The sequence below is a fragment of the Cherax quadricarinatus genome, chromosome 15 (assembly GCF_038502225.1).
Source record: "Cherax quadricarinatus isolate ZL_2023a chromosome 15, ASM3850222v1, whole genome shotgun sequence".
NCBI lineage: Eukaryota > Metazoa > Arthropoda > Malacostraca > Decapoda > Parastacidae > Cherax > Cherax quadricarinatus.
The window spans coordinates 9414141-9428354 of record NC_091306.1 but is presented as its reverse complement, the minus strand read 5'-3'; the positions used below and the strand labels follow the sequence as shown (position 1 = coordinate 9428354).

At 44.6% G+C, this 14214-nt stretch overlaps 1 protein-coding gene across 2 annotated transcripts in view; it reads left to right on the top strand.

The window, feature by feature from the left end:
• LOC128692109 (uncharacterized) overlaps positions 1-14214 on the top strand; it is a 219840-nt gene that overhangs the window by 184753 nt on the left and 20873 nt on the right. For both annotated transcript variants that reach the window (XM_070085132.1, XM_070085131.1), the window contains 4 exons: positions 11667-11912; positions 12301-12367; positions 12938-13046; positions 13289-13333. In XM_070085132.1, coding sequence (XP_069941233.1) covers positions 11667-11912; positions 12301-12367; positions 12938-13046; positions 13289-13333 — 467 coding nt within the window. The remainder of the gene's footprint in view (positions 1-11666; positions 11913-12300; positions 12368-12937; positions 13047-13288; positions 13334-14214) is intronic.

The window sequence follows — 14214 nt, the reverse complement described above, 5'->3', positions numbered from 1 at the left end:
TGTTGTACAATACATAAATAACGCAAATAACGACCCATCATTTCCTCCAGAGGTCCTGTCTCTTATGTTCTTGCCTCTTGGTTGGGCAAAACTCTCACTCCTTTTCTTGGTTCCCTTTCTCTTGCTCACCTCCATCATTCCCAAGACTTCAAATGAACGTGTTTGGTCACATCCGACTTGTAATTTGCTAAGTTTTGACGGTGAGTCCCTCTTCATGATGTTTTCGGTTTTCTCAGAGTGAAGGCCAGTCATGGGCTACTTCATCTCCTATACTCACTTATGTTTTCTTTTTATTTTATTCGTCTTTGTGTGGCCTTGAACTCGTTTTCCTTTCAAGGTAAATTTTATTCACAAACCTTTGGTGTTGCTATGGGCTCTCCTCTATTTCCTGTTATTGCTAGCCTTTAAATAGAGTATTTCGAAACTGGTCTACTTCTTACCATTGTTGTGCGCTCTACCCTCTGGCTTAGCTATATTGATGATGTTTTTGCTAATCTTAGGCCACATGACTCGAGTCTCTTCCAACCTTTTCTCGATACTCTTAACAATCTTGCTCCTTCCATCAAGTTCAAAGTTGAATGGGAATGTAACTCTTTGCTTCCTTATCTTGGCGTACATGTTCTTCCCTCGACGACAGGCTTTTCTTTTTCCGTTGATCGCAAGCCAATGCACAGTGACATGTACATTCACCATATATCTTACCATACTCCCTCTGTTTCTCTTCCTCCTCGCCCTCCGAGTCTGTGACCCTCATTTTCTCGACTCAGAAATTGCCATTTTTTTGCAGCTCGTTTTCTCACCTTGGCTGTCCTTTCTATTTCATAAAATTTACCTATTCTTATGCTAAACTGATTTTCTTCTCTCCCAAACTTCCTTCTTCCTTGAAATCTCATATTCTTTGCCTTCCCTACATCTCCAGTCTTCTTAATCTTAGCATCACTCTCTGTCTTTTAGATACCAAACTAACATTCTTAATTTCAAGTTAGTTTATATTTATCCTGCCACTGAAGTTTCCGATGGTTACTCCATTTCCTGCTCCTATCCCAGTACTTTGGTAAAACTGGCCTCTCTCTTTCTGACGGACTTAAGGAGCATAAAAGAAGTGTTTGACTTGCTCACACTAATAATGCTCTTTTTCTGTCATGCTACAGATAAAAACAAATCCCCAGTCCATAAACAAGCACCAGAATGTAAAGAGGAAATGTCTAGGTGGCAGCTGTCACGCGGCTTTCGTCCGAGTCGACCGTGGTATTACAAACACACTAGGGGAGACGTCCCGAAACGTTTCGCGGTGGCCCAGACATTCGTAGAGGATGTGTGTATTTCCCAACCACTTTGTTGCGGTGTGTGTTCTCAGTTGGTATTAGAGAGATGCTCCTCACGCCAGGAGTTCAGTATCTCTCTGGCCCTGAGTGAAACATCAGCTCCTTTCCCGCTATCAGTCGAGTGATATTGTTTTTCCTGGAACTTGTATCTCTTTACTTAGCCCAATGGAGCAAATTATCATCGGCAGAGAGTTGCAGGAGTCCCGCATGGCCATCTTTGGCAGCTACCAACCCAGGCGCCACAAAAATGTTCATATAGACACCAGTGTGTTGAGGAGCACCTTCTACAGGTCCCCCAGCAAGAGAAACACGAGGAGGCGCAGTAGGAAGACCTTACACAGGACCTGCGGGCTGATCATGAGAGATGAAATGGACTTCATTGTGGTCGAGCAGGAGAAGCCACTCTTTCTCAGTGTCAAAGAACTCGTGAAATTCGACGGCGACGACGACGACGACGACGACAACAACAACAGCAACGACGATGAAAGCGACAAGAGTTTACGAAGCAGTTTAAGCAGCGGGTTTTTTGAGGGTAGCGATAACCACAGCAGGAGAAGCAGCAGCAGCACCGTCAGCAACGCCGTACTTGCATTCTTCGAATGTCAGGTATTTCTTTCATGTATATCAAGGTGGAACAGAATACACCGATGATGCTGTTTGTTGTTGCTTTATGGAACTGACAGTAGAATGTACAGTGGTAATAACTTACACACTGACTATATCATACAACTCAAGAATACATAGATTTCAATAAGCATAAATATACAAAGTGAATACAAGAGTCAAAGTTTATATTTGTATAGTTATGTATAAAAATTAAAACAAATATATAAGAGAAAACATAAAAGGTGAATAGATAACAACCCACAACCAGAGTCTGATAGATATTAGGAATAAAAAAAAATGCGGCAACCACCACCACCACCACCACCACCACCACCTCCCGTTCAATCATTACTTTTACCACCCTCACCTCTACCACCACAACCACCACCACCAGCACTACCAACATCACCACTCCTACCATTACCACCACCACTACCAACACCACCACTACCACCACCACCACCATTACCATCACCACTACCATCACCACTACCACCACCAGCACCACAACCAAAAACATCACCACTACCACCACAACCCCCCACTACCACTACAGCGAACACCAACATCACCACCACACCCACCACCACACCCACCACCACACCCACCACCACCACTACCACCACCAACACCACCACTACCACCACTACCACCACTACCACCACTACCACCACTACCACCACTACCACCACTACCACCACTGCCACTACCAACACCACCACTACTGCCAACACCACCACTACCATCACTACTAACACCACCACCACCTACCGTTTAGCCATTACCTTCACTACCCTCACCTCTGTCACCACAACCCCAGCCACCATCACCACCACTACCACCACAACCCCCACCACCATCACCACCACTACCACCACCACCACCACCACCACCACCACCACCACCACCACCACCACCACCACCACCACCACCACCACCACCACCACCACCACTACTACTACCACAACCACCACCACCATCACCACCACTACCACCACAACCACCACCACCATCACCACCACTACCACCACAACCACCACCACCATCACCACCACTACCACCACAACCCCCACCACCATCACCACCACTACCACCACAACTCCCACCACCATCACCACCACTACCACCACAACCACCATCACCACCATCACCACCACTACCACCACAACCACCACCATCACCACCACTACCACTACAACAATGACCACCGCCACCACCACTACCACCACCATCACCACCACTACCACCACAACCCCCACCACCACTACCACCACAACCACCACCACCACCATCACCACCATCACCACCATCACCACCACTACCACGACAACCACCACCACCATCATCACCACTACCACCACAACCACCACAACCACCACCACCACCATCACCACCTTCACCACCACTACCACCACCACCATCACCACCATCACCACCACTACCACCACAACCACCACCACCACTACCATCACCACCACTACCACCACAACACCCACCACCACCACCACTACCACCATCACCACCACTACCACCACCATCACCACCACTACGTGTCTGCTTTTCATTGTAACATCGCCAGCGTAGATGTCAAGGGATCAGGTACTACTGCAGTAGATCATATGAGAATCACGGTAGTAGTAGTAGTAGTAGTACCAGTAGTAGTACTACTACTAGTGGTAGTAGTAGCAGCAGCAGCAGCAGTAGTACTAGTAGTAGTAGTATTAGCAGTATTAGTAGTAGTAGCAGCAGTAGTAGTAGTAATAGTAGTACCAGCAGTAGTAGTAGTAGAAATAGTAGTAGTAATAATAGTAGTAGCAGTGGTGATGGTGGTGGTTCACTGCACTAGACAGAGTCAGAGGGCCCCAGCATTGCTATGATTGCTCTCTTTACAAGACCACTAAATTCACCCACAACCTCCCTTAGACCAGACCAACTCAACACGCATATGCCACTATCCCAGAGAGTAACTATAACCTCCTCTATCCCAGGGGATACCTACAACCTCCACAACCCCAGGGGTAGCTACTACTACCTCAAAGGGTAGTCGCAAGTACCCACTGGAGGACGGGTCGAAAGTAACGTCTGCGTCTGAATCTTTTCTACGTTAATTTGCGACGTGACGTAATGTTTATCTCTCGTATGTGACGGTATTATGTGACGGTGACACCACACACGTAACTAATGTGTGACTTTATCATGTGAAAGTGGCATATAATGATATCATGTGACAGCAATAGGTCATGGTGCCTTGTTATGGTCACGGAAGCCTGATTATGTCATTGCCTCGTGATTCATCTTTCTGTTGGGCTGTTGTTGTTCGCTATCAAGTGGTCGATCCGGCTGTTTCTGATGGCTCTCGTTGTTTGCTTGTTGTCTTGCGACTCTGCCATTGCTGTTGCTGCCATTCTTCGCTGTCATGTGTAGCTGATGTCTGCGTTAGCTTCCATCGCTTGCAAGTGATTGATGGTTCAGTTGCTCCTGTTGTTTGCTATCTTGTACGTTTCAGCTGGCTGCCATTTTTCACTGTCCTGTGGTCTTTATCGTCTGTTGGCTGTCGTTGTTCACTCACGTTGCTCTGTTGTTTTCTGTTGGTAGTCATTGCTCATTCACAGACCTCTGTTGTTGGTCTTGTAACTCTGAAGTTTGTTTGAAGTTTACAATTAAAAATAATTCAGTTAACCGAAAGGTGATATTAATGTGCAGAGAGAGAGAGAGAGAGAGAGAGAGAGAGAGAGAGAGAGAGAGAGAGAGAGAGAGACAGAGTGCCTAGTACAGTGTAAATGGCCCTCTCTATGGAAAGAGGCAAATGTAGTCCCTGTTCACAAAAAGAAGAGCAGAGCAGAAATCAGCAACTACAGACCAGTGTCACTCCTGTCAATCACTGGTAAGATCCTTGAGACAATAATCTCAAGACAAATGACAGAGTTTTTTGACTACCACTCACTACTTTGTGATCGTCAATATGGCTTCAGGAAAGGTTATTCTGCTGCTGATCTGTTGTTAAACCTCTCCACTAAGTGGCACCAGTCACTGGATGAATCCAAAGTCAGCTGTGTGGTAGCACTGGACATTGCTGGCGCTTTCGACCGGGTGTGGCACCAGGGCCTCTTAGCAAAACTTCAAGCACTGGGAATTGAAGGCTCTACGCTATGTCTCCTCAGTGATTACCTTCATGGTAGATCTCTAAGTGTAATTCTCAATGGAATGGAATCAGCAAGACATCCTATTGGGGCAAGTGTTCCACAAGGAAGCGTGCTGGGTCCATTGTTATGGAATGTCTACTTCAACGACCTTCTTCATCTCATCCCAGAATCACATGCATATGCAGACGACTGTACACTGACATTCACTTATCCAAGAGAAAAAATGCCAGCTGCTCTAAGCTACATCAATCACCAGCTGAGAGCTATATCAGCTTGGGGAAATAGATGGCAAGTAACATTTGCACCTGAGAAAACGCAAATGATGATCGTCTCTAGGCACCATGATGGTAATGCTGGTGCAGTAGTAAGGATGAATGGGAGGATGTTGGCACCTGGAGAAGAAGTTGATATCCTTGGGGTGAAATTTGACTCCAAACTAACCATGAAGAACCATGTTGTAAATCTTGCAAACAAGGCAGCCAGGAAGCTTACAGCACTTCGCCGTATCTCCCATCTGCTTGACAGTAGGGGTTGCAAGATCCTGTACGAGGCACAAGTACGCTCACACCTTGAGTATGCTCCACTTTCTTGGTTTGCCTGCCCCCCCTCTCATCTGCGACTGCTTGACAGAGTAGAGAACAGAGCAAGACGTCTCATCTCTCGCCTGGACCCATCCTGGATAGATCTGTCATTTCAGCAGAGCCTTCAACATAGGAGGGATGTGGGTGGCCTTACTGTTATGTACAAGGCCAATATTGTCAAAATACCACACTTGGATCCACTTCGAGGACAGCGTGAAACAAGCTTTTACGCCACAAGACGGGCAGAAAGCAGCAACTTCACTCTGGCTGTACCCTTCTCCAGAACATCACTCCATCTGAGATCATACATACCCAGGATGACTCGAGTATGGAACACATTCGTACAACATAATGATGTCAACGAGATAAAGTCAGTTGATCAAATGAAAATGCTGGCCCACAGATGGCTCCAACTTCATCCTGTTTCCTACTTGTATGTCTCATAACAATAAAAATGCTTTCAAATGAGCTGATGTAGGTAACAGCTCTTAGCTTGCCAATGAAGTTAGGAATCCTTAACCTGTAAATAGCTGTCAATAAAGCTAGGGATCCTTAACCTTGTCAAACCCTGTGTAAAAAGAGAGAGAGAGAGAGAGAGAGAGAGAGAGAGAGAGAGAGAGAGAGAGAGAGAGAGAGAGAGAGAGAGAGAGAGAGAGAGAGAGAGAGAGAAGAAAGAATGTTTAAATGTTTATTGGGAGTTTGAGCTAAGACAAAAAAAAAAAATGCGCCTAAACCGGTCTCAGAGCTAGGCACATGAACCTACAGTATTGAATTCAGGAACGAGCCACCAACTGGAACCTTGACGCCATGGATAACATAGCCGCCAGTTGCTAGTTTTAACACAGAACTCGGCTACAACTGTTCATTACGGTTATTTCCAAACTACTGATGACAGTGGGACAAGAGCTAATTCTGACACCCAAGACATGCAGGATTTACGTATGAATGGCTTCTCTCTCACTCTCCCTTCGTTTTCTTTTGTACTTCAGCCATATTTTAAAACCAATCCTGCTCATCTGACAACCATTTTTACTCAAGTTTTTATACACACATTATGCAGTTATCATGGTTGCATTCTATTGTTACATTATGAAAAAAAGGAACTAGCTTGGTTTCTCTGTCATATTTACGCAGGATGGCTTTGATACACCTGATAGTGATATCTGTCAACCTGTGCTGGGTGACTTCGCAGGATGTTAAGAATGCCTTCAGTTTACGGTGGGTTCAGTAGCTGCGGCACCTTTAAAAATAATCGTCTCAGTAATATAAAGTTGACATCATCGATTTTGTTTATTGTTTACTTTCAATTTCATATTGAATTTATTGCAAGAATCCACTGCAAATGTAAGGCGAAAAGTCTTGTTTAAAAAGACATATCTTTCAGAGCCGGTAAAGACCTTGATAAAGCTGACGAAGACTGATAGAGCTCAGTTTTGAGATTCATAAAACCATGGTTTCATAAAGCTCTTTAGCGAAGGAAATGTTGCTGGGATAAAGTCTGTGTTTCTTTACAATGGTTATCCGCCTCTTATGAGAGAGTTTTCCCAGCCTGACCTGCACCAAGGTAGCGTCAGTAATATCATCGCGGGGCAGTGTGAGAGTTGCAAGGTCACTTCGTGGTTACGTAAAAACACGAAAACGTAATGTATGGGGCGATGCCCAGATGCGGGCAGTAACAGGGAGGCCACCAGTCATCCTTGTCCATGGTCCTCATTGTTCGTGCTGACACTAGACAAGTTACGAGTCTCTGTCTACACTCCACCCTCTGTCTACACTCCACACCCTTCTCCTTCATCTTATTTTTTCTCCATTATCTCATGCACGAAGCAATTATTCTGTTTTTACAAAGTTCACTTTACTCGCAGAGACATTATTTACGTTCGTCAACCATAGCTGTCAACCACTAGGTTGATAGCTATGGTTGCTGGTGTCTTAAGTGGTAGCGCAATCGACTCGTAGGTGAAGATACCTGGGTCTGTACGTAGCATTAAGTAGACAACTGAATGCTGACCAGTTGGCGTGTGTCGCACTAGCTCTTCTTCATGGTATGATGGTGTCCCGCAGCATGCCACCCACAACAGTTGGTTACCGCCCAGATACAGTGGCAGTAGGTGTAAGGAAGCTTCATTATAAGTCTCCCAGGCCGGGAATCGAACCATTGTCATTATGCTTGCAAGACATAACAGCGCTACTGGCCAACTTTGTTCAGTATTTAGGTACCACGTCATTTGTGATGCTACCTTGCATCTTCATTCCTTTAGCTAATGGTTAATAAATGGTTAATAATGATTCATAAATGGGTAATAATGGTTAACAAATGGTTAATAATTATTCATAAATGGTTAATAAATGGTTGATAATGGTTAATAGTAGTTAAGGGTTAATGAAACTGAGTCAATATTATTTGGGTAAAGAAATCTGATGAGAGAAATCAATGTAGGATAGGGAAGGTGTCGCGAGAAACTGAGACTGGCAAATCTAAACGTCAGGAGTTGACTTCCTCTTCTCCGATCAAACCTGATTACCTCTCCGTTCCCAAGGCTCTGTATGACCTTTATAGGTCACACACACACACACACACACACACACACACACACACACACACACACACACACACACACACACACGATCAGTGAAGAGGCGGGGCCAGGAGCTGAGTCTCGACCCCTGCAACCACAATTAGGTGAGTACACACACACACACACACAGGCTAAGGAAGGAATGAGGAGAGACAACAAGAAATGACCGTGAAGTATGTGAGGAACTCAACAAGAGATTCAAATAAGTGTTCACAGAGGAGACAGAAGGGGCTCCAGAAAGACGGAGAGGTGGGGTACACCACCATGTGCTGGACACAGTGCACACAACCGAGGAAGAAGTGAAGAGGCTTCTGAGTGAGCTAGATACCTCAAAGGCAATGGGGCCAGATAACATCTCTCCATGGGTCCTGAGAGAGGGAGCAGAGGCGCTATGTGTACCCTTAACAACAATATTCAATACATCTATCGAAACAGGGAGATTGCCTGAGGCATGGAAGACAGCAAATGTAGTCCCAATCTTTAAAAAAAGGAGACAGACATGAAGCACTAAACTACAGACCAGTGTCACTGACATGTATAGTATGCAAAGTCATGGAGAAGATTGTCAGGAGAAGAGTGGTGAAACACCTAGAAAGGAATAATCTCATCAACAGCACCCAACATGGTTTCAGGGACGGGAAATCCTGTGTCACAAACCTACTGGAGTTCTATGACAAGGTAACAGCAGTAAGACAAGAGAGAGAGAGGGGTGGGTGGATTGCATTTTCTTGGACTGCAAGAAGGCGTTTGACACAGTACCACACAAGAGATTAGTGCAAAAATTGGAGGACCAAGCAGGGATAACAGGGAAGGCACTACAATGGATCAGGGAATATTTGTCAGGAAGACAGCAGCGAGTAATGGTACGTGGCGAGGTGTCAGAGTGGGCACCTGTGACCATCGGGGTCCCACAGGGGTCAGTCCTAGGACCAGTGCTGTTTCTGGTATTTGTGAACGACATGACAGAAGGAATAAACTCTGAGGTGTCACTGTTTGCAGATGACGTGAAGTTGATGAGAAGAATTCACTCGATCGAAGACCAGGCAGAACTGCAAAGGGATCTGGACAGGCTGCAGACCTGGTCCAGCAATTGGCTCCTGGAGTTCAATCCCACCAAGTGCAAAGTCATGAAGATTGGGGAAGGGCAAAGAAGACCGCAGACGGAGTACAGTCTAGGGGGCCAGAGACTACAAACCTCACTCAAGGAAAAAGATCTTGGGGTGAGTATAACACCAGGCACATCTCCTGAAGCGCACATCAATCAAATAACTGCTGCAGCATATGGGCGCCTAGCAAACCTCAGAACAGCATTCCGACATCTTAATAAGGAATCGTTCAGGACCCTGTACACCGTGTACGTTAGGCCCATATTGGAGTATGCGGCACCAGTTTGGAACCCACACCTAGCCAAGCACGTAAAGAAACTAGAGAAAGTGCAAAGGTTTGCAACAAGACTAGTCCCAGAGCTAAGAGGTATGTCCTACGAGGAGAGGTTAAGGGAAATCAACCTGACGACACTGGAGGACAGGAGAGATAGGGGGGACATGATAACGACATACAAAATACTGAGAGGAATTGACAAGGTGGACAAAGACAGGATGTTCCAGAGATTGGACACAGTAACCAGGGGACACAGTTGGAAGTTGAAGACACAGATGAATCACAGGGATGTTAGGAATTATTTCTTCAGCCACAGAGTAGTCAGTAAGTGGAATAGTTTGGGAAGCGATGTAGTGGAGGCAGGATCCATACATAGCTTTAAGCAGAGGTATGATAAAGCTCACGGTTCAGGGAGAGTGACCTAGTAGCGATCAGTGAAGAGGCGGGGCCAGGAGCTCGGACTCGACCCCCGCAACCTCAACTAGGTGAGTACAACTAGGTGAGTACACACACACACACACACACACACACACACACACACACACACACACACACATACACACACACACACACACACACACACACACACACACACACACACACACACACACACACACACACACATACACACACACACACACACACACACACACACACACACACACACACACACACACACACACACACACATACACACACACACACACACATACACACACACACACACACACACAGTGAAGAGGCGGGGCCAGGAGCTCGGACTCGACCCCCGCAACCTCAACTAGGTGAGTACAACTAGGTGAGTACACACACACACATACACACACACACACACACACACACACACACACACACACACACACACACACACACACACACACACACACACACACACACACACACACACACACACACACACACACACACACACATACACACACACACACACACACACACACACACACACACACACACACACACACATACACACACACACACACACACACACACACACACACACACACACACATACACACACACACACACACACACACACACAGAGACACACACACACACACACACACTCACACACACACACACACACACACACACACACACACACACACACACACACACACACACACACACACACACACACACACACACACACACACACACACACACACACACACACACACACACACACACACACACACACACACACACACACACACACACACACACACACACACACACACACACACACATACACACATACACACACACACACACACACACACACACACACACACACACACACACACACACACACACACACACACACACACACACACACACACACACACATACACACACACACACACACACACACACACACACACACACACACACACACACACACACACACACACACACACACACACACACACACACACACACACACACACACACACACACACACACACACACACACACACACACACACACACACACACACACACACACACACACACACACACATACACACACACACACACACACACACACACACACACACACACACACACACACACACACACACACACACACACACACACACACACACACACATACACACACACACATACACACACACACACACACACACACACACACACACACACACACACACACACACACACACACACATACACACACACACACACACACACACACACACATACACACACACACATACACACACACACACACACACACACACACACACACACACACACACACACACACATACACACACACACACACACATACACACACACACACACACACACACACACACACACACACATAAATACTACAGTTGAAACTTGAAATCAAGCCCTGGGGAATCCCTAGCTGACAGGAAACTAAGTTCTCTCTCTCTCTCTCTCTCTCTCTCTCTCTCCTTATGTATTACCTCTTTGTATATTTTGTAAATGCAGTGATTGGAAATAAGGAATCTAAATCTAATTTTTTCTTGCTCACCAACAGACAGAAGAGCTGCTGACCGATGTTCTGTACTCAGTCCACTTCCTGATGGGGTGCTCGGGTGAGGGTGTGTGGGCGGTAGGTGGGCCTGCGGTCACCGCCGCAGCCGCAACCGGTAGCCAGACCGCTGCAGACTCTTCTAACCGCACCAGCGTCTCCCTCGACCAGGTCCTGCACGTTTTACAAGAAGCCTTTCAGGTCAATGAGGAGGCAATAGAACGTCTCACTCAGGAAATTCAAAGGAAGCCTGTGAGTATCAGTGTGTGTGTGTGTGTGTGTAACACTGGAACGCATTAATGTTTGGAAGCTCATCCTGGCTTGTTGGTCCGGGAGTTGCCCTGATAAATACCTAGGCTCAAATAACTTTCAGTTTTTACTTACCTTTAAGCCTTATATACGTAGTTTATTGGTTAATGGGGTTTAAAGCCTATCAATTACACGAGGGTTATTCAGGCTGAACGTGACCTACTCACCATCAGTCAAGCAAATACATTAACTCCCAAAATAGGGTTGACTGGTGGTGAGTTGACTGGTGGTGAAGAGGCCACATACAACCTTAATAACTCTTATGCAGGAATTAACTTTCCGTGTTTCATTTTCTTGACCATGTAGTGATGGTACTTTACCTCCTCTGCAGGCACCTGAGGTCAACCTCCACCTAAGTGTCAAAGAAGCAAATGATCTACGACCGAAAACTGTTAAAGGTAAGCTATTGTATGTTTCTCTCACGTTGCTCTCATGCATTATTTCAGCAACTTCAGGGATTACATCAACAACTTCGTGCATTACTTCATCAACTTCATGCATTACTTCAGCAACTTCATGCATTATTTTAATTTAAAACTTCATGAATTACTTTAATAACTTTATGCATTACTTCAACAACTTCATGCATTACTTCAATAACTTCATGCATTACTTAAACAACTTCATGCATTACTTCAAAAGCCTCATATTTAGAGATTTACAGGTAGCCTATATATTAGAAATTATACATTTTCTTCCGTCCTGGATAATTTTTCATTGGTAATATCTAGAAAATTATTCAGCAAGGTCTGAAACATTGTCTGTTTTCCATTTTTAATATGTGGGGTAATTATGAATCAGTATAATGTTTCTTTTTCAAACCGTTTTTTTTCCTAATATATAGTTCATCGCGACTCTTTCAGTAAAAAAATCATCGAGTTTTTTTTAAATGAGATCTAACTTACACTTCGCTTTAATTCCTTATACTCTACTATGTTTTAATGTTATTGTGTTTACTCTCCCGTCAGGAACAACCAATTCCTATGTAACCATAGCCATTCCAAATTCGCGAGAGTCGCACAGAACGAGGCTAGAGAGGGACACTCTCAGTCCCAGGTGGAACCAAGACTTCATCTTGTGAGTACCAGCATCTTTACTCCTTATAGTTGTTCACTATTAAGCATCATCATTCAGCATTATGTATTATCATTCATTATGACTGGTCATCTTCTACATTCATTATTTCTTTTATTGTATTCATCATCAGTGGATATAAGCAAAATATTCCATCAATATTACCAAAATAATTGAACAAAAAGTATTATAACCAGTCTTCTGGAGCTCCAATTGTATAACAGCTTCTGAAATTTTCTTTCCAGACGAGTAAATAATCTGCAGAAAGACGTCCTACACCTGGAAGTGATGTATGTATTGGAAAATATCATAATCTTGCGTAATAAATTTTGAGATAAAGCTTTTGAACTTGAAAGAGAGAGAGAGAGAGAGAGAGAGAGAGAGAGAGAGAGAGAGAGAGAGAGAGAGAGAGAGAGAGAGATACCATATCTGAACTTAAATAAGATAGACTAACTTGGATTAAATTTTGCCTCAAAAACGGATGGTTTATTCTGCACCCCATGTCCATCCTATGGATGGACGCACGTGAACATATAGAAGCACTAAACACCTAGGAAGTAGACCCCAAAAAGGGTTACCATGAGTACATTTAAACACATGTATCTATAATTTATATTTCATCTGTTATAAGTAGATTTATGACATTTGTTAAAAATGCCTGGTATCATATTTTCATTAGAAAGATATCTTGACATATCACGTAGGTTATTTCTCAGTAAGTAGACAATGAAGCATATTGTTTTTAAGAAAGTAATCATAAGGATGACCACATACTTTTCATTTAGCTTGATTATCATCTGTGCGCCCGCCAAACTTAACAAAAATACTTGTAACTAAGCTAGAGCCTGGCTACGACATCAGCATGTCTGTCGCAAATGTGCTTCTCGACGTTCATCTTATTATAGCGAGTTATAGATCTTCTCAGGCTTGTTAGGTAAAAGACACGTATGCACTGGTCACGTCATTCATTAAGGAAGTGTTTCACAGTAAATGGCATCTTCAGTCCAAGTCTACAGGAAGCCACATATATGAATGATTTAGTATATTTACTCCCATCATGACAGCAGGTAATGAGAGGCGTTGTGATTTTAATAGGGCTATTAGGATCTGCCTACAATACTTACAAGAATGTGGAGATCTTAAATAGGCCTTCCTACAGTTTCACTTCCCT